Source organism: Centruroides sculpturatus, unplaced genomic scaffold (assembly GCF_000671375.1).
Source record: "Centruroides sculpturatus isolate CEXI.00-Female unplaced genomic scaffold, Cexi_2.0 scaffold849, whole genome shotgun sequence".
In the NCBI taxonomy this organism is placed as follows: domain Eukaryota; kingdom Metazoa; phylum Arthropoda; class Arachnida; order Scorpiones; family Buthidae; genus Centruroides; species Centruroides sculpturatus.
In genome coordinates, this window is record NW_019384940.1 from 218,804 (window position 1) to 240,629 (window position 21,826).

The 21,826-nt window shown below is 29.7% G+C and overlaps 2 protein-coding genes across 2 annotated transcripts; both read right to left on the reverse strand.

The window, feature by feature from the left end:
• Window positions 1-111: 111 nt before the first annotated feature.
• Window positions 112-12,538, reverse strand: LOC111632115 (Sjoegren syndrome nuclear autoantigen 1 homolog). The gene is made up of 3 exons (XM_023376486.1): window positions 12,387-12,538; window positions 9,683-9,882; window positions 112-311 (listed from the first exon to the last, which is right to left on the reverse strand). The coding sequence occupies exons 1-3, from the start codon at window positions 12,436-12,438 to the stop codon at window positions 201-203; spliced, it is 363 nt and encodes a 120-aa protein (XP_023232254.1). The 5' UTR covers window positions 12,439-12,538; the 3' UTR covers window positions 112-200.
• A 2,387-nt stretch (window positions 12,539-14,925) lies between these two features.
• Window positions 14,926-16,398, reverse strand: LOC111632105. Its single transcript, XM_023376474.1, has 3 exons — window positions 15,928-16,398; window positions 15,407-15,719; window positions 14,926-15,342 (listed from the first exon to the last, which is right to left on the reverse strand). The coding sequence occupies exons 2-3, from the start codon at window positions 15,716-15,718 to the stop codon at window positions 15,175-15,177; spliced, it is 480 nt and encodes a 159-aa protein (XP_023232242.1). The 5' UTR covers window position 15,719; window positions 15,928-16,398; the 3' UTR covers window positions 14,926-15,174.
• Between the last annotated feature and the right edge of the window lie 5,428 nt (window positions 16,399-21,826).

Below are 21,826 nucleotides of genomic sequence, written 5' to 3' on the forward strand. Positions count from 1 at the left end.
ATTTGAATATAGTTTTAAAATAAAATATATATGACTTAATCAAAATAATTTTGAAGTAAACACATTGCATGAACTTTTCATTTATTTATTATATTTTATTTTCCATTAAAAAAATAAATAAAATTCTAAAAGACGATGTGCAATTTATTGAATACAAAATAATTTTAAAAAATACAAACTTGTTTAGTTTTAAAATTCATTTAAATCTCAGGATTGACCTTTCCCGAAGCTTGCATTGATTTATCTTTTTCTGATAAATTCATTGTTTCTGTCTTAAGAACGGTCAGTAATGCTTGAGAACTTTGCAGTATCTGTAAAGATTAAAAGATATTCTTTTATACATAATTATACTTTAAAATTTAATATATTTATATAGTTATATTGAAAATTCATTATACAGTCGACCCCCTATAACATGGTAGATATGTTCCGGTTTTTATGAATCCATTTTCTACGAGTCCAGCCAATCACAGCCCGGCACGTATGCAGTTTACAAAGACTGTTTGAAAGGTTTCTTCCATAAAATTAATCGCTTCTACACTAATTCGACTCAACATTTCCAAAATACGTATAATTTTTTGGGAATAATCCATATAAACTATGCTATAAACAAAAAATTGTAGGATTACTTACTGAGCATGCACCGTTCGACTACGCCATTGCTTAAGCTTGTTTTTGTTGTGGAGCTTGTCATCGAATGGTGCTCGCGTGCTTCCTGATAAATTATTTTTTTTTTTGCGAAAAATTCGCTGAACTTTGGAGACATCATTAATATAAACACAATTTTTATGGACTTTAAATAATAAATGGTTTTTAGTAGGTCCGCTGCTCGTTTAAACTCAATGGTTTGTGCAATATCCGCTATTGGTGTAGATTTGACCAATCCTATCGCAACCTGAGTCGGCAATGACGTTTTACTGAATTATACGAGTTTTTTTAGCGTGTTTGTACAAATACTGTCGCAATTTTTTCGCCGTGATATAGGAATCCGAACTATAGGAACCCATGTTAAAGGGGGGTCTACTGTATTAAGGTTTAGTTTATGTACTCATTTGTTATCACTAATTACTACTGATTTTCTTTTCAGAAATTTATATTCAAATACATTCTGTTTCAGCTAATTTAAATTTTTATTATTATAAGTTGTCTATAAAATGACTAAGAAAATTCAGGTTTGTCTAAGTGTCAATAAATCTAGTGTTTTGAATACTTTATTACAACCAGAGATGGAAAACATTTTGTGTGGCAATGTGTGGTTGAAGATGATGATGATTAATTTAAAAATGCTTTAAAAGTAGCCTAATAATTCTCTTGATAGTGATGAAATAGGTTAATACAATCAAAGTATATTTGAAATTATTATTTAGAGGCAAGAGTCTGAGTTGGACATTCTAAAATTCTAAGAATCGGAGTCAATGGCTTGTCTCTGACTTCACAGCCCTGCATAAAACTGTCACTCAATCTCATATACTAAAAAATTTATGAATATTGTTTTTTTTATTTTAAGTAGAATAAGAATATTTCATGTCAAAACAGAGCTTTAAATATATTTTAAAATCTGAAAAAAAAAACAAAACAAAACTTGACAGAATGAGGACATCAAAATAATCCAGAAATGTTTTAAGATCAAATAAGTACATAACTAAAACAATTGATTTATAGCTACACACTAAAAACATTTTCCTATTTAACAATGTATGGGACAGTATGTGTAGAAGTGACAATAATAAAGCCTATTAGGTTTTCTTATTGTCACTTCTGCACATTGTACAGTACAGTACAGTACAGTACCTGTTTCTTATAAGGGACAGTTAAATTTGGCATTTGTTTTATGGTCAGATATCCTTCCTACACCATCAACTCTTATCCTCCTCTTATCCAAATCTCACCATCACCCTCCTCTCTTATAGCAGACTTGAGACTAGCCAGAGCTACACAGCTCTATGTTAGGCAAACAACAGCTTCCAATATTTCTGGAAATTTCCAACTGGACTGTGTTTATTAGATCATCAAAATTAAGTAACCTGTGTGCCCCAGGGCTTAAACACAGAATCAAGTGGCAAAATATTGTTCTAACACAAAAACTCATTATGACTGGTAAAACAACATTTACCAGTCATAATGAGTTATTTCACAGTTAATAAAGTAGTATGCCACACTTCTTGAAATTGTCAGACAACATACAGCATCACAAAAGTTTCAGCTAATCTTATGATGTCATCTTGACAGGACATTACAAAATTTCAAAACAATTTATAAAAGCTACTCTGATGTGCATAACACTTCAATCACACTGTATAAAGGACTATGAAAGTTTTTTATTATGAAAAATTAACCCAAAATCAACTCCTCTTCCTGCATAGAACAAGAGAAATCAACTATACAGTGGTACCATGGTATACGTCTGCCTTAAAATACGTCCCTTTTGAACAAAACAAATTTTGCTCGGTATACGACTTAATTCAATTATAAGCGCCATCTATAAACAAGTAGCACTATCGGTGTACTAGACCAGACTAGATGTTTGCAGTACCACGGTTTATAACTTTGTTAAATTTCTTCTGATTTTAATTTGTAAGTAAAATTTTATTATTTTTATTAATTATGAATTGCAAAAAGGCAAATGAAAAGCAACAAAAAAATAAAAAAATGACTAGAATCACAATGGAACTGAAAAAAGAGATTGTTGAGAAATATGAAGGTGGCGCGCATGTTCGAGATTTAACTGTTGCATACCGTATTCCGTGAACGACAGTATCGGCAATCGTGAAAAATAAAGACATTATTAAATCTGCTAACGTTCGAAAGCGATTAAATCGATTTCTAAACATTAGATCATGTTGAGAAATTGCTTTTGCTTTGAATAACTGAAAAACAGTGTGCTGGCATATCAGAAGCAATTATATGAAAGAAAGCTAAAAAGATACATCCTGATCTCATGAAAAATCAAGCAGGAACTAGCCAGTAAGAGAGATGTTTAAAGCTAGCAATTGTTTTTACATGAGAACGGATTATTCATTTTTACATTACTTCTTATGGGAAAGGTTGATTTGGTATACGTCCTATTCAGTATAAGTCCAAACATCAGGAACCGATTAAGATCGTATACCGAGGTTCCACCATATGTGATTTAAGAGTTGCACTTAGAGTCAACATTGGTAAGAGCTGTTATGGTAATACATCATAACATTGTAAGAGTATAATGATCATGCTTCTTATATTTTGTATCTATAAATGATCAGAAATATTGCATGAACTGTACTGATAACACTCTAGAGCCACAATAGTTTGGCCACTATTGTTACATAATACTGTACCTCCAAATCTTTAATAAAAGTTGCAATTTTTGTGCCGAGTAAAGCTTACAAATATAAACTTAATACTGCATTTTAGTCCAGAAAACAAAAGTAAAATTTTGTAAATAGACTTATTTTGATCATATAATTAAGAAATCTAACAAACTGTTAGTTGCAAATTTATCAGAACTTTTGACATTGCAAAAGGCAGATCATAAATGATGCCATCTGTTGAAAATTAAACACTCAATAATCAGAATGTCAGAAATAAGCTTACACTTTATCAAACATTAATTTTGATATAATACCAGCAACAAGTTGCTCAACTTTTCAAGCAATATTTAAAATTTTGGTGGCATCATTTGTTATCATATTTTATTAAAAACTTTTTATATCTTTAACTATTATAAAATGGTAAAAGGCTTAATTTTTGGGGTTGGATGGTCTTATAAAAGATTATAAATGCTAATAACGAGTAAAATAGTCATTAAGTTCGACCATACTAGAAATACATACAACCCCCATTAACACCTCATCCCTTGCCCTTTAATCACCAAAATTTAATATCATCAATCTCCCTGAAAAATTTCAGAAATTTTCAACAAAAAACACAGGAGTTATTAAGCTTCAAACAGGGGAAGAAAATATGCCCTCCACACACATACACTAACATCCATACATACAGAAATTACACTCAAATTCTTAACATTTCAAGTGTCCAAAAATGTAAAAATCTTGGGGGTCATTTTTTGATCGATCACCATACTTTCCCTCTGTTATATATAACAGCCAGAGAAGTAAAAAATAATAATATTGCTAATAGGATTTTTTCATATCATCTATCAATAATTTCTAGGAGTCCAAAAATATAAGCACTTTTGTCTTTAGGCACTGTATCTTAATTGTCAAATACAAAGTTATTTTGAAGTCTCAATCCTTTTGTGAAAATAATACGAAAATCATTTGTAAGTCATGTGAAAAATGCTGACCAGAGGAGGAAATTGCTATGGTTTGTGCACATTTGAATGGATTAACCTATATGGAAGTACAAATCTGTTATTCATTTGTAAGGTAAAAGTCATTTCTAATTCTCTGTCAGATTCTGTTAATTGCATGAGCTATACACATGATGTGTTTTAAATTCCGGTAAGAGGTCTTAAGTTGTGAAAATGCGGGAAGCAAGTAACTTGCCTTGTCTGTTACAACAAATCACACCTTGTCATGAGCAACAGTTGGCCATAGACTTACCATAATACTATTGAAGATCTGTATGACTGTTATCGAGTTACTTTTATTAAGAAAGTGAATTTTAAAGAACATTGGCCTGACTTTTTTCTATTCAGTGGTGCAACTAGCACCACTTGGACCCCAAGCAAGCCTTCACTTCCAGATATTTGAATTTAGATATAACCTGGCAGTTAATCACGGCACCAGCACCCAGACTCCAAGCAAACGAATGCTTGCTTGAGGTCCGGCTGGCACAACTGGCAAGTGCACAGCACAGTAAATGGGGATTGCATAGTGCAACTAGAATGTTAAAAACAAACCTATTTAGTTTATCTATTGTTTTGCCTAGCACAATATCAAGTCACCTATAATTTCTTTGATTGTTACATTATAGCATATAGCAGATTGATATAAACCTTTTGAAGTGCCTGCTATGTTTAAAAATTGAGCCCTCTCCCTATTTATAACATTGATTTTCAGAAGTTATCAATTAAAATATTTTAATGGTATTAATAAGCTACAACTTCGCAACTAAACAACAACCTTATGAGATGTGCTTGAACAGTTTATACAAATCATTAATATTGTTCAAGTATTGCTTATATACTCTATTAAAGCATCTCTTGTAATTTTTACTAACCTTTTGTAAATGAAACTGAAATTAAACTTAAAAAGTACTTTCATAGAATTAAGTTTTTCTAATGTTAATATAAGATAGAAGTAAAATTTGTGTGTGAAATTATTCCTGTAACAATATAACTTTTTCAAATTACTACTGAAAGATATCAGTTAGAAAATATATGAATTCATTAATCATGAAAAGTTCAAAAAAGCTTTCATATCCAGCTATATTTGAATATAAGAAGCAAAGATCCAGCATTTGAAAAACCAGAGCACAGAATATAATATTAGGATGCAATTTTTTATATATTAATATATAAAATGTAAAAAATTAAAATGTTTATTGATTTTAACTTAAAGAACAGAAAGTATTTTATTAATAATTTAAATTTATTCTAATATCTTGAAAAGATATGTAGAATAGTGTTTTTGTAGAATTTTTAACAAATTTAATTCATGTAGTACCACTACGAATATTATACATTATAAAACAAGACTGAACTATAGTATACAGTCCTTCCAGCAATAATAGAACATACAGTGATCGCCTAGAAACTGCTTATTATTTTTATATAACTTTGATGAAATTTTCTAGTATGTTTGATAGCAAAATATCAACTATTATTGCACAAGTTTGAAGAAAAATTATTAATAGACAAAAGAACTAGATACTATTAGCAGAAATAGAATGTCCAACATTAATAGAACATCTTCACTTATGATATCTTTAAATTGAAATTAGTAGCTGATTTTGCTGCTATTTTTGGAAACAAGCTTAAAAATGTGATTAAACATTGAATTAATTAAAGACTGCAGTCATTCTTGTGGAGTATTTTCCCATGCCTCAACGAGAGCAGTCTTTAGTTCAATAACGGTCTTGTATTGCTTTCCACTGCTATACATTTGGAAAACCAAGTCACCCCAAAAATTTTTAATTGGGTTTAAATCTGCACTGAGAGATGGCCAGTCCAAAACTCAAAAGTTCTTGCTCTGAAAAAAGGATAAGGTTGATTTTGGTACATAGAAGCTTAAACTATCCTGCAGAAACTCAAAAGTTCTGCTCATAAGTTTGAAGCTGCTTTCAGACAAGCTCCTGATAAGTTTGAGTTGTTTCAACCTTCAATAAATACTAGATGTGTCTTTCCATTCCATCCAATCCCCGCCCAAGTCATAAGTATACCACCACCAGCTAATCTCCGAGTACTGCTTTTGATCTAGTCTTTTGTCTGTCCAATAATACTTAAAACCATCAGGTCTGTTGAGATTCCACTTTTTCTCATCTGAGAAAATTACTTTTTGCAACACTTCCCCTCTTACAAAGTTGTTTCTGGCAAACTGTAATCAGAGTTATTTGTATTTCTTCTCGATCTGGTTTCCTGTCTTCATTTTGATGAAAGAAACATTGTCTGTTGATCTCAAAACATTGTGTACTGTTGATTTAACTACAGTTCAGCTTCAATTCAGTTTTGATTTTTGAATGGATGTGTTTCCTTGCAATGAACATTGAATAACTGCACATCGTTCTCTTAGTGTTGAACTCTTGTGCCCACTGTTTTGTTTTCCTGTTCATTGCTCCTTATTATTGAGATACTTTGAGTGTGTTGAATAAGTATTTTTAGCAATCCAAGCTATTTACTCCCTTCTTGGTAAAATACATCAATTTTGATCTCAGCAATTACAACATTTACAGACTTTAAATACTTGGAAACAAATACTTTCAAGCAATGAACTAATTCAGAAACGTGTACTGTAGTGATTTCAACAGTAATTAACACACTTCTATGAAACATATTTTTCAGTAGAACATTCAGACTAGTGCCTAAATATTTATAAAGATTCTGTTGAAAAAAAATACTGTATTATGTTAAAAATTTCTTGTATATTTTTTTAAGAATCTTTAATAATAAGAATATAAGAATGTATTTCAACTGAACAGTACAAAATTTCATTATTTTTCTAAAGACCTTTATGAAAACAATATGTAACAAAAAAAAAATAGAAACTAAGTTTATCTAAATTCTAAACTGAAATGTTATATTATCAAGTAAATTACAAACTGAATGAAATATCAAAATTATATAATAAGTACCAGTATCCGGCATTTATAAAAACTTTTTTGAAGATTATCTTATAATATAATCAAGATGGGTTGATGATAATAATAATAATCACAGAGCACAAACAATTAGTAGTTGAAAGTTGAAATTTTGTATACAGTTAGGTTACGTCATGTAAATGCATGCTAAGAAGGGGATTTTTGGAAATTTCCCCCCATAGGGAAAGGGAGGGTTAAGGAAAAGAACTCTACTAGGCTATTTTAGATGTGACTGTTTGCATTTTTGAGGAAAATCGAACATATTTTTAGACCCATCTAAACATTCTCCAATTAGCCTCAGAAGAGGAGAACCTAATTCTTGCACCTGGTGAAAACGGGTAAGATTGGCTATGTAAGATAACCTTTGTAGTTATATAAACCAAATTCTATAATGTAATACAAATGTTAGAAGTACGAAATTAGATAATCTTAATATTTGTTCTTATTTTTTGACCGAGCAATGCCAGGCTTACCTGCTAGTTTTTATATAATTTTTATATTTAACATTTATAACAAATAATTAAAAAATACAGACTTGAATATATTGATCTGGAATATCATCTCCAAAAGTATTTTATTTTAAATTCTTCCATTGTTAATCATTGGTCATTATTATTAATACATAATCTATTAATTGTAGGTAAAATTACTAGTGATTTAATGAGGAATTTTTTTAGCCATTCTTAATAATAATAATAACAATTCTTAATAATTGTTTTTCTGTTTATATTAATGAAACAGATACTGTATTTTAATTCAGTTTCTCTATGACCTAAAAATGTACTTTTAAGGATTTTTACTTTATTATTTAAATATGAAACTGAATTGGTGAAACTATTACCTAATACTGTCTGCTGTAGGTTATTATTTGTAGGTTTTTCTTTCACACGTTCTACACAAATGTGAAATAGAAAAGTTAACAAATAAGATGAAATGATTTGAATCTCTCCCAATAAATAATGTAATTCATTTTGAAGAATTATTTGTTATATGTTTCTTTATTTTATATTATGACTTTTATATCTTTACAGATAAAATGAGAGAGTTTTATTATAACATAGACAAATGCTGATTGACTCTGTTCTTAAAAATATAAGGCTCATAACTGAACAGTTGAAGATTATACATAACACCAAAGTGCGAAATCTAAAACGTAAAGCCTCACTAAAAAAAATAAATGAATACTAGATAGAAAAGACAACATGGATTTATTAAAAATATTTTTTTCTGGAAATTTTTTCTGTTTGATAATGGTTTTTTGGTTAGATAATGGTTTTTATATCTGAAAATGTTTGCAGAAATAAGGTATGAGAATTCTTAAGCTAATTGAATTGGTAGTCAAGTAGTAATAAAATTTTATTTCATAATATCAATAAAATATAAGAAGTATTCAAAAAGTTCTAGGAATAAGTCAAAAATTTCTTTATTTAATATTTATCAAAATAAATCAACATCCTGAGCTTCAACACACTTTCTTCAACCATTTTTCCAATTTGGAAATCATTTATAATGATTTGCTTCTTTTTTGGTAAAATTTTCTTCCATTCATTGTCTGAGTTTCAACAGACTCAAATCATTTTATTTTTAAAGTTGAACAGGACTACTCTTCTTCTACAAACACCTTATTCCTCTATTTAGTCTCTAATGCCTTTTTTCTTTATCAAAAGCTGACAAAACTTTAAAAGAAAAATGGTTTCAATCAATAGAACTCATACAAGATGAATGGAAGAAAGTTTTGCCATCCCTGAAATTAACCAATTTTTCTAAATGTTTCTTGAACTGAAAATATTTCTTTATTAATTTTATTATTATTCATTTTCGGATCCATTCTTTGAACTTTTTGAACACACCTTTGTAGAATTATCATTTAGCTGTGTCAAAAAAAACTTCTAAATTGCCATAAACTATTTCACAGTAATTAAATAATCTGTGCTTTTCATATTGAGTTTATAAAAATAAGGTATTTTTTTTTATCCAGTCAAGAAAATAATTATTATTTTCGAGAGAGAAACTTTGCAACCAGGATAGCATAATCTAAAATGTATTTTAAAGAATAAAAATGTAATAAAATACTTAGAAAATAAACATTTTTAAATTTTGTCCCATCATTTCTCAAAATTTAGAACAATTTAAATAATTCTTCTGCTAACTGGTTAGAATTTGAAGTAAAATATTGACAGTGTACCCATTAAAAATGCCTTATGATTGATTGGAAAAAAGATTCTAACAATTACAATACAATCCGCATACTAAATAAAGCTTATTTGCCACTGTGTTTTTCTTACTTTCAGTCAGTCAATAAATGTCATGTGGAATGTGTTCAATCTTTGTTATGAATAGAAAGATCTTATAATTAAAGATATAAAACATCAGAGTTTTTGGATGCTTTATGTAGTTTAAAATAAATCTTTAAATGAAAGATTTATAAATAAATCATACATACTTTTGAGTAAGCCTGTTCTGTCTCCATAATTAGTTTATCATATTGGTCACGAATTTCCAACTTCTTTTCCAAACGCTGATTAACTTGACCAAGTTGTTCGTTCAATGATCTGATTTCATGTTGCAATTTTGCCTTATTTTCTTCCAGGTGAAGAATTTGTGTTTGTAATTCTTTTCTATGCAATGTTAACTTTTCAATATCTATTAAATAATTAAAACTGTTTTGATTATTCACATATTTTCACACAAAATTATAAAGTAGCTTTTCAAAGAAAAAGTTATATACAGTAAAACCTTGTTAAGTCAAAATTTAAGGGATTAAAATAACCCAGCTTTGAGTTAGGTTTAATATCCGATTTTCTGACATTTTTTTTTATGACCATAAATTTCCTGTTATCAAGCCATTTCTCATGAATCTGTTCACAGAATGATTATAAAATTGTGTAGTGTTCTGGTTGGAATACAAGGAGGAAACTTGACAATGGATTTTCAAGGCAGCCCCATTAATTCATATCAGAATGCCAGAAACATACTGTATCAGTAAAAGGATATCAACACAAAGTTATAATGATATGGTGGTGTATCTGGCATGGAGTTATAGTGTCAGCTTATCTTAATCATCTGTAATCACACAGAATATAAGAAAATGAAGGTCACAGTCCTATCAAAGATAGAAGGTATACAGGAAAATAGATTTAAGAAAAGGCATTCAACTTAAGGTGACCATATTATATGGAAAACCTGTATACTGTGCACATGTTTGACTTAATGCTGTTCAACTTACAAGTTAATGAGGTTTTACTGTATTAAAAACATCCTTGTTGCAATTTTTTATTATTTATAATGCTGTATAAGAAAATTTTATTATATTTTTATTAAAAAAATTAATTTTATTAACTAGATTTTTAAACAAAAATTGAATTATAACCAGTAGAGTACTGTTTATGTCTTAAGAGATTAGACAAAAAAGACACAATCAAAATGTAGTCATGATGCACACAAGATGGCAGAGCTGTCTTTGATAAACTGTAATATTATGGCTTTTATGAATATCTTAATTTTTATCTTTTATTGTACATTTTTATTATTCAAAAACAAACAATTCTTTCTTTCTGAACTGTTCTGCTGGAACCAGAAACACGTAAAATTACTCTATACTGTGATCACTTCAATTAGCAAATCTATTACCATTCTTTCCCCTTTGAGACAAAATACAGCTAATAGAAATAACTTAACACTAGTTAAATGAGGAATAAAAAAAGAACAGAAGAATAAAACAAAGAATGCAATCTGGAAATTCTGTATATGTTTTCCTAAAGAACATTGCATTATTATTATTATTTTTATCATAAAGGAAATGGCATAAAAATGAAACTCCATAGTGATTTTGGAAGTATAAATGAAATATTTCACCAGTGAAAGGAATAGAGAAGTTTTGGGCTAACACAAGATGATGCGTAAACTGTAAAATGTATGTTATACCATCATACTGAAATTTACAATAAATCTATTATATTGTAAATTATATTTTTTACAAACCATTTAAACTAGAAAAATTATCTTCCTAATAAAAACTTAAAAAAATTGCAAGATTATAAAATATCATTGTAATGATGAAATTCAATTATAAAGTCTAATTTCACAAAAAATTTCATTATTCAAAGTAGTTTTAGTTTATGTATCTATCATCACTAGAATTTCTAGCTAGTCTAAATGGCCCAATGTCTATAGTACTAAAGAAAAATAAAATTCATATGTTACAGAAACTCCAGAAATACGTTTTAATAAACAAACATTTATTAAGCTTAAAAGATGTACAAGTTAATTGGAACAAAGCTAAAATTCTTAGATCTGCCAATGACCTTAATTCCCTTAAATACTTTGGAGGTGTTAGAAATAAACAAAGCTAATAGAAACAGCCATGTTAACTACCTTCCAGCAGTAACTGTCTAATAAACAAACATTTTTAGCTACTTTTGGTAGACCCGCATTAAGTGTATTCTGTGTTATAAATTAGTTCCAGCTTACAAATTCAATAAACTTATTTTGCTGGATTTTCAGTAAGATGTGAATTTTATTTTCCTCGACATTTCCTCCAGTTCTGCAATAACTTCTTTATACATTAGTAGTAAAAGTATCAACCTGCCCCTCCAAAGAATCTAAGATTAAATCCAAATTAAAACTCAAATTTTCACAGCCGATCCGACCCAGATACGTTAAGATCGGAACGATGCTGCCAGGCAATGCCCCTTACCCTAGTGAAAAGCTATGGAGAACTTTAATAACTATGGTTATAAGAGTTGATAAATGCTGTCCATTCATCACCTCTTATAACCACAGTTATTAACATTTTCTAGACCGCTACGGTTATAACTTTTCACTACTTGGGAATTTTAAAATCAAAGTAATTACAAATTTATACAATCATAATAATTATTACTGTCCTAGGCCACTGAATCAAGGCTTGGGGTAGATACTATTATTACAATTAGACCTTACTTTTCATATTATAAGAATGCAAATACTTTCAGAGGTTTTGTTTACAGGTAATTCTTTATTCTGATTGATATTATTCCTATGGGCATGGTCGACAGCTCTGATAAGGCCACATTTCACCTCGAAACTGTTAAATATATCTACTGTATTTGTATAAAAATTAAAATTTAATTTAGAATTTAATATTTTAAATTAAAATTTTAACTCACACATGACCAATTCATTATTGTACGTTTGTAAAGTAGCACCATATTGAGACATTTGGGCATAAGAAGTTTAAAATTTCATACTTGTCTTTTTCACTAAACACGCCTAAATTTGAAATTTTAAAAATTTCAATTTCGCTGTTTATCGTGACTCCTCCTAGCGGTTGAAATTTGTAATATTAAAAACTTAATAAATATTTGATAATTATATTATTAATAATAATATGCACAGAAATTTAAAAATTAATTTAACCAAAAAGTAATTTTTATTTAAATATATTGAATATGATAAATTAATATATTAAGAAACAAATTTAATGGCGCTCTTTGAAAAACTAACGCCGAGGGAAAGGTTCAAAAGTCGTGATTCATATAAAAAATTTGATTTAAATGTAAATTAAAATAATAATAATAATCATAGAACTTTATTTAAAAATCAAGAAAATACATTAAACACAAATCGAAAATCACGGTAATGACCCGCGCCAAGTAAAAACTGACTGATTATAGCCGCGTTGCACTGTAAAACAGTTTTAATCTATATATATAACCCATTCAACGTGTCCGTCTGTCCCGTAACCGTTTGATAACGGCCACTAGAGGCGCCCCTATCGTGTGTCATATTTAAAACATTCAAATTAAATTAACGATTTTAATTATTATTTAAATGAACAATATAAATTATTATTATTCATTTGGCCAATAAATTATTATTTGGTCAATATAACAATATAAATAATTCATTATATTTGTAATAGGAATTTATTATCGTCACGGAATGCCTGTAATGTTCACTAGGGGGCGAATAACGAAAAACCAGATAGATTTGAACCACTACGATAAAACGATAAGGTTTGAAATAGTTAAGCTAATTTTTAATATAATAATAGAAACCTTTCATGGCTTTCATATATTAAGTGCATTAAACATCCTCATAGGAATTTGTAATACTGCTAAAACGCCGACTAGGGGGCGGCCCAGGCTACTAGTACAGCAGAATATGCAAACCAATGACATAGTCCGTTTCAAATAAAACGGATTACGTCACTGGTTTGCTCATACCTCTGAATTACAGCCGTTTTACAAGGCAACCAGCCCTATGTAGACAGGAATCAGAGTTTTCGATTTTCGGGGTTGGGGAAATCCACCCCCAAACGCCAAAAGTAATTCCGAATATCTCGTTCGAAAGATAATTGTTTTCGTAGTTAGTGTGCAAAATTTCAGGCTTTTCTATAAAGTTGTTGCAGAACTATAAGCGATTGAAAAATGCAAACATTGTTCAAAAAAACTGTATCTTCTTTTTCTGGTCTTGCAGACACTCCTAGACGAAAAAGAAAAATAAATAGATATTGGTGTGTCATACGAGCAGTTAGGTACTCATCCAAGTTCTGGATTTCCCGTGAAAAGGGACTCTGTTTTTTAAGTAATTATGGCCCTATTGTTGGTGTTTTACGACTCGTCTCGATCCCGAGTCCCCAGAGAGATAAGCTATCACCTTAACCACTCAACCATTAGGACGTTCGTTATTATAGTCAATATGGTACAATTATTGACATTACATGATGGCCTAACCCTATTAAGAATTTACAATAACAGCAGTTTAAAATAAATATAAAATAAATAAAATACGCGTGCGGTGCAAGGCGTGCACCGCACGCGGGCGGCACGTCCAGGGGGCGGCAAATCGAGCGATCGGTCACGTAATATTCAAAGTCATTGTCATAATACCCATCATACTTATAGCATAAGAAATGTCTTCGCATGGAGAAAAAAATCCGACCGGCGCGTAATTACTATATTTTTATTTATATTATAGCGTTAACAGCGCCTCTATTGGCATTTATCAGAATTAAGATGCCATGCGAATCGTCTGTCGCCAGGTAGAACCATCCGGCGGCGCCCGAAAGCCAAGTACCCATAGTCGTGCTTATGACAGAAGTTGACAGGACTGGCGAAATAGGGAATTCCCACAGAGCTTCCTTCTCAATTTGCACTTGTTCGCATTCGAACAGCTCTATCGCATATCAAATTGCAATTATTTTGTTAATAATTCTTCTCACATGAGTTTAAGTATAATTAATGATATTTTAACTTGGTTAGGATTAAATCTGAAGCTTAAAGACGTTTGGAGTAGTGAAACAGACATTGAGGGTATTGATTTGTTTAATGAAATCAATACTTTAAAGTCGCATTTTCCAGAAAACCAGTCTAATGATCCACAAACCCTCTTACAATATGACTTAATTTCAACATTTTTCCGAACACAGCAATAGCACTAAGAATATTACTTACATTGCTGGTTTCAGTTGCATTTGATGAAAGGTCCTTTTCAAAGTTAAAAATTATATAAAAAACTATTTAAGATCAACAATGCACCAGCAAAGACTAAGTAATTTAGCTATAGTTTCAATTGAACACGAGATCTTAGCTTGGATACAAGAAAACTGATAGCAGATTTCGCAAACATAAAAGCAAGAAGAGTTCTGTAGATAAATATTTACATGCTTTTACACTTAAGTAAACAAAAATAACAGTAATAATAAATAGTTTTTCTTTGTAAAGTATTTATTTTCTTTTTTCACACCCTTATGAGACAACACTAAAGAACCTTTCTGGCACGCTCAGCGTAGGTAGTCGTAGTTAGACAGGGTGCGTCATAATCGGTATTGCACACGGGCGTTCAAACAGCTAGCGGCGCCCCTGAATATAAGACATATAATGATTTTAAATATTTTCAAATCCCAAAACTTCTTGCAAAGTAATAAGGATAACAATTTATTATATGTAATTTTTATTTAATTTTATCAAATGCAGTCTTTCCTCTATATTCTATAATTTTCCTTCTACTGATAATATCCCATCTATAACGGAATGTTTTACGTTCTCTGATTTTAAATCCATGGAGAAGTTGGAGTTCGAAATTCAATTCACTATTACCATTCTTTTGTTTGGCATTTATCTGTAGAAAAATATTAATGATATTCAAATATGAGTTAAAATATTAATTGAAACTCTTCACTTACTATGAGTTTGTTATTTTCGACTAAAACAAAAACATCTTCTTCGGAGAATTCGCTGACATCGATGCGTATTTTGAAATTATCATCCTCAAATTCCCCTTCCAAATTTGAATCCATTTCGTGAATCCCATCACTCTGTATCTGTTCTTTGGGAGGTGATAACAAGGATCGTGGTTGTATTTTAAGAATTTGAATTTTATAATCGTCTAGCTCTTCAGAGAATTTTCTTATTTCTTCTTCTATTCTAATCAAATCATTTTTTATCTTTTCGCAAAATGTCCCGAATTCTTTCTTAAAATTTTCGTATTGTTCCATGCTTGAAATTAGAATATATTTTACTATATCGTATGGTCGAAGGACTTTATATATACCAATCGAAAAATTAATTTAAAATAGTTCATTGTTTCAGTAACACATACTGACCCCTGAATATCCTTATGTAAGGATTTTTATTTATATTGAATTCAAAGAAAAATAATTGGAGATAACGGTGTAAAAAAATTTTTAACTTTCCTTGAACTTACCTGTCAAGTATTCAATTTATAAAATACTGAAATATTCAATTATTGTGAAAAATGCATTGCAGCTATAGGATAACAATGAAATTTAATCCTTTTATAATGAAATAATTAAATTTATGCATTCTTGCACCAGTCACACACACATTTCATAATAAATGAAATTACAATAGTTTATTACGTGATGATCCATTTTGTGTACTCGTAATCTTTCATACAAAATAGAATATTACAGTGAAATGCAATGCGCAGTTCAAGTATTATAAAAACACTTATGCAAATATAAAATGTTATAGTGACGAGTTTATTATTAAACCGAAATTAAACGAAAATAAATGGAGATATTTAAGGATATGAATGATTATATCGTAAAAGTATTAAGTATAAAAAAAGAAAACAGGCTTGAAGTTGTTGTTAGTGAAATCAAATTTCGATGATCAATTTGAAGGAGTGTAACAAGACCGGAGAGAAGTAAAATTGGGCAAGTGTGGAATTTCATTCCTTCCTAAGTTGTTATAATATATATATTAACTTATGTTTATTCAACAACTAGCAGACCCCGCCATGCGTTGTTGTGGCTCAAAATGTATCTATTATAAATTTATAACACTTCCCCCGTGGGGGGAAATTTTTCGAAAAATTTCTTCTTAGTGTACATTCTCTTGACGTACCCTATTAAAACGCTAAAACGCAAAAACCCGCATCTAAAATAGTATAAATAGAAGCAGAGTTCTTTACCGTAAGCCTTCTCCTAACCATCTCCCTTCAGTGGGGTTGAATTTATATTATATAAAAACACGTGCGTATTCGAATGCAGCGTTGTGTCAAAATTTCAAAGGAATCGGTAGGAACAAACGAACATTACATTTTTATTTATATAAATAGATAGAAGATGATCCGCTTTAGTTCATCCTCACAGAAAAGCAAACTTAGGTATCATACTCGTAGCGCCATCTGTTGGACATAAAAGCCTTAACCTAGATTATATCTTTTAATTTATATGAATGTTTAACGGAATAATATACAGCCTATGTCCATCCTGAAGTTCCATTTTAAATATTGGTGAAAGAATTTTTGAAATCGGATGAGTAGTTTCGGAGATTACCTGCTGCATACAAACTTACATACTTACAAACATTACCTCTTTATAATATTAGTATAGATTAAAACTTCTCAACAAATAAAACATCACTATGCATTTCGACAACAAAAGAATTAAAACTAGATTCACCTGGTTTTAATTTACAACCTTTATAACAGACACATAACACCATTAAAAAACTACTGATTTTACTATCTCCCTTTTTTACAATATTATATAAAACATGATTCACTACCCTAAGATTAGCATAGATATAAATGATATGTTACATACAGTTTTTCACAAAATATATTCGTTTCTTGCCATCATTCCATTACAGTACTGTACTCCATTGTCTTTCTTTCGCATTTTTCTCACTACAACCTACTAAAACAGATCTTCCGCATCAACTAAATTGCCCTTTTTTACAGCTTATATTTATAAATCTTAATTGTGAGAACGTTAGGCTAAAAATTGATTACAGAGATCATTTTCAAATAAAAATATTACTGTTTTTAATAGACTCGCTACAGAATAAATACTGTATTGATAAATTAGTTACAAATTACGGCGAATATTGAAGATTGTTACAGCATTTTATAGACTATAAAATGAGCAGCAATTTCCTAATTTATCTAGAAATGTTTTGGGATATCATTGAGGGTGTTTAAGCTGCACTTGTGGTGTTCGTTTAACTATATATCGATCTTCCAATTAATTAATTCTCTTTAATATCATGTAGATACGTACAGTATATTATTACGCTGAAGTGTAATAATATAAAACAGTTCGTAAGGACTTTCCCACAAGGACCAGTTTCAATTAGTGAGGAATTTCTATGGGAAACTGGCCCCTATTTAGGTATTATCAATGACCTGGGATAGACGACGAATATAAATTTGGACAAGGAATCAAATACAAGGATTACACAATAGAAACTGAACAGTTTTTTAATACAGTGCAACAAAAACGGATTACAACGTAAGAAATTTGTCGAACCCATTCGATAATTTTGAAGAGCCCTGTATAGGCCTGTATATGAAGTTTGTTAACTTTCTTTAATGAAAGCTAAAGAGGGACTTCAAAGTACTGTTCATGAGTGTCCAAAATACATCTGAAAAGTTAGTAAAGGTTTAATCCAGCCGAAATGGTAAGAACATTAATCTGCAGTTCCGAGAGATACAAGTTGGATTCCTGACCGGACTCGGAAATTTCTATGGATTTTTATGGTCTTGGATGTGTAGTACTTGATCTTTTACTTCTCCAGCTATCTCACTATGGGCTTAGACCAATGGTATATATAAAGTGACAAATTTTTTTTCAGATTTACGTAACAAAATATTTGCACAATGATAGATATGTACATGTAAGATGAATTCCTTCTCAAATTATTCCTCTGGATTTAGAACAGGATTAAAAATTATCAAAAGATGACAGAACATTTCCTTAAGTATACCTCTAAGTAGTTGAAAGGTATAAAAAGAAAGAGTTAGGAGGAGATTATGCAGGAATATCAAAAAAGTGCATGCTCATGTTCCATTTTCTAAATCTACTTCCCATTTCTTTCTTGGGAGGATGAGAGAGAAAGAGAAAAAGAGAAAAAATTAAGAGGAAAAATGGGATTGTTTCCTTTAAACAACTCCTAAAGAAAGAAATTTTAATATTGTACACAGAATATGATTGCAAGACGTAACGGTACCTTCCTTAATGGTGTTGCTTATCAATTAATATTTAAATGTGAGATCCTTTAAGAATATTATACACTTATTTTTATAGGATCATAACTGTCGCATTCGTGTGACACATTTTATCGATTCAATCCATCTACAGATAGAGAATTTAGATTATATCACGAATAAGAATGACACACTACTAAACAATTAATATTGAGTATATGAACATTTCGATAATGGTGATTAATTTTGATTTTACAGATTAATAATATCCTTTAGAAGTTTGAATGGACGTAACAGTTATCATTTCTCTACACACGATACTTATTGTTCTTCTTTCTTTTAATTATTTTCCTTTGTCTAATCAACTTTTTAGTCTTCTGCCCCATATATTGTCTATGCACAAAATTCGTTCTAGAAAAAGAAACGTTCATTATGTTTTTAAGTAGGCCAATTGGTTAATAGAAGAATTTATATGTCGAAGCAAGCTTATAGGACAATTTTTCTAAGCTTATCTATAGTAATTCAACTATAAAATTTATTAGAAAAATTATATTTAAATTTTAAACGATGTTAAATAGAGATAAAGTAGCAAGAATGTTTTTTTTTTCCATTTCTCTTGAATAAAGATTTTTTGCAAGATTTTTATCTTGCAGATGTAATCTCATATAAGTTCTAGTTTTAATTGATTGATAAAACTGTATTTTTGCATATATTTATAGTACAGTTTTTAATGTAGATTGTAAATTGTGCAAATGGAAAGGTGGAATATCCAAAGCATCCCACGAGAGATTATAGGTTTGTTCTCTGAAAAAGACAATAGATTCCTAAATAAATCATGGCTTCATCTTCTAATCACAAGTCATAACGTATACATATGTATAAAGAAGTATTTATCCTTTAAATTTACTTAAAAACTACTTCTTAAACGAATTTTTCAGAATTTTCATCATTAAAACTTTTGTATTATTTTCCTGGTTTTTCACAAAGCATCAGTTAATAATCTTGTATATAAAAATATTGAATTTTATTATAATTAACCCCGTGTTATTACAGAATAATTTTTCTCGTAGAGATATTGTGGTAAGAAATTTGATCAAATAATTATCCTAGTGGAATCGAGGACAATTCAACACATACGAGGTCAACGAATGCACGGATGAACACTCGCGCACTCAATTACTCGTTTACTTCTTAGAATTCATGTATACATTAAATACAGGCATCTACAGAAAAACTTTATATAAAATATTTTTCTTAAATCCCGCTTCTTCTTCTTCTTCTTTTTTTTTTATTTATCGGTAAAAATCTGATGACCTTGCAATTCGTAAAAGAAAGAAACTTAATAATTAAGTTGCACAAAAACAAAATGGCTACCTGAATGTAGCTTTCTTTTCTACAAAGGGCGAGAGAATTTTTCGTCTTTTTCCTAAAATAAACTTTTTTCCTGGCTGATAGTTTTTCTGTAATGGCTCCTTCATACAAAAATTTCAGTACCTGTTGATCTTACAAATATATAGGCCCTGTTTCTTTCATTATATAGGCCTATATACACACACGCATATAGAAACAACAATTCTTTATGAGGATATTTTCCAATCTTCGAAGTAAATCCTCTTGAAAAAAATCCTGTTAGAAATCCTAATCCATAAATAGTTCGGTATTAATTGGTGCTGCATTATATACAACAATAAAGAAATTATTTACAAGGGGTACACCGCGAATTTGAATTATTAATAAATGCCAATACATTCTGTCTTTTCACATTAGGAATTTTTCCTAATCATAATTCACCAGATCGTATCTAATATGTTAATTATTATTAATAGAGAACCTTGTCACCATATTTTATGCACTTTCTCCTATACCAAATGCATAAAACATAAATACAAAGCGTGATATATACTGTATATAACTTAATATTCGTAAGATAAAATTTCAATTATCAATTTAAGAAATAAAATAAATGCCCTAGATTTTAATCGTGTGGCCTACTGCGTGTTATTTACATTGACTCACTCTTCTACATTGCATTAGTATTAAAAAGAAAAAAAAAACAGACTTTGATTTTCATAAATTTCAAGGTGAAGATGGAACCCATTTTTTGTACTACAGATAGAAAAAAAAAATTCAACAGTTATGTTACAAAATCGCTAACAGATGGCACCACTAAGCGCCGTGGCACACTTCAAGAATAATTCAACGTAAACACATTTTATAACGAATAATTCTCCGTAATATTAAAATAGATTTAATGTCCGACTACGTTTAGACGACAGTCGCGTGTAATATATTAATATTACGAAAGGAATCAGTCCATTGTTAAGTTTAGGGGAGTCCGACTTTTGAATCGGTTTCGTTCGCTTGTAGTTCTGGCTTTAAGGTTAAATTTATGTTAAATTTTAAACACGTTATATTAAATTTTAGGTTGTAAATAAGGGGTTTAAGTTACCGAAAACAAACACTTAATTTTTCTTACTAGATGGCGCAACATTTCCTGTATTAGAAAAGTGTTACGCGTGCATGGAGAATGAATCAGACCAGTTAGTCACTTGGCAAATTCTAAAAATAATATATTAAAAATTCTTTAAACTACCGGTTATTTATTTACAGCTAATATTAATAAAGTAGTGTATTTATAAACCGTATTAACAAATAAATAAATAAATAAATAAATAAAATATATAATAATAAAAATTATAATCTTTTCCTTATCAGTCGTGCAAAGTTCTTGATGACGTAAATAATCATTATCGCAATTATCAGCCGGGGATAAGATATTTTTGCAATATTTTTTTTTTTAATTTTCATACTTTTAACACGCTTTTAACGCATGTGCTCGCGTAAATTTGTCGATTTCATAAATTCGAATTCAAACTTCGGTCACGTGTCCGCCGCTTAACCAATCGTGTTCGATTATCGTTGAAACTTACATATTTCTCTTAATTTGAAAATTTTCACGTTCGCCTGTATTTAATGACGTATTTAAATGAGACATTTTTAATTATTTGACGAAATTGTTGGCGATTTTCTTAAAGAAATTTACGTACTGGAGACATTTTTTTTCTTTTTTTTTACAATAAACTAAGATCAATTTTCAGTACGGGAGAGAAAAAAAGGCGTGGTTTAAGTAATATTAAATGGGAGTGGC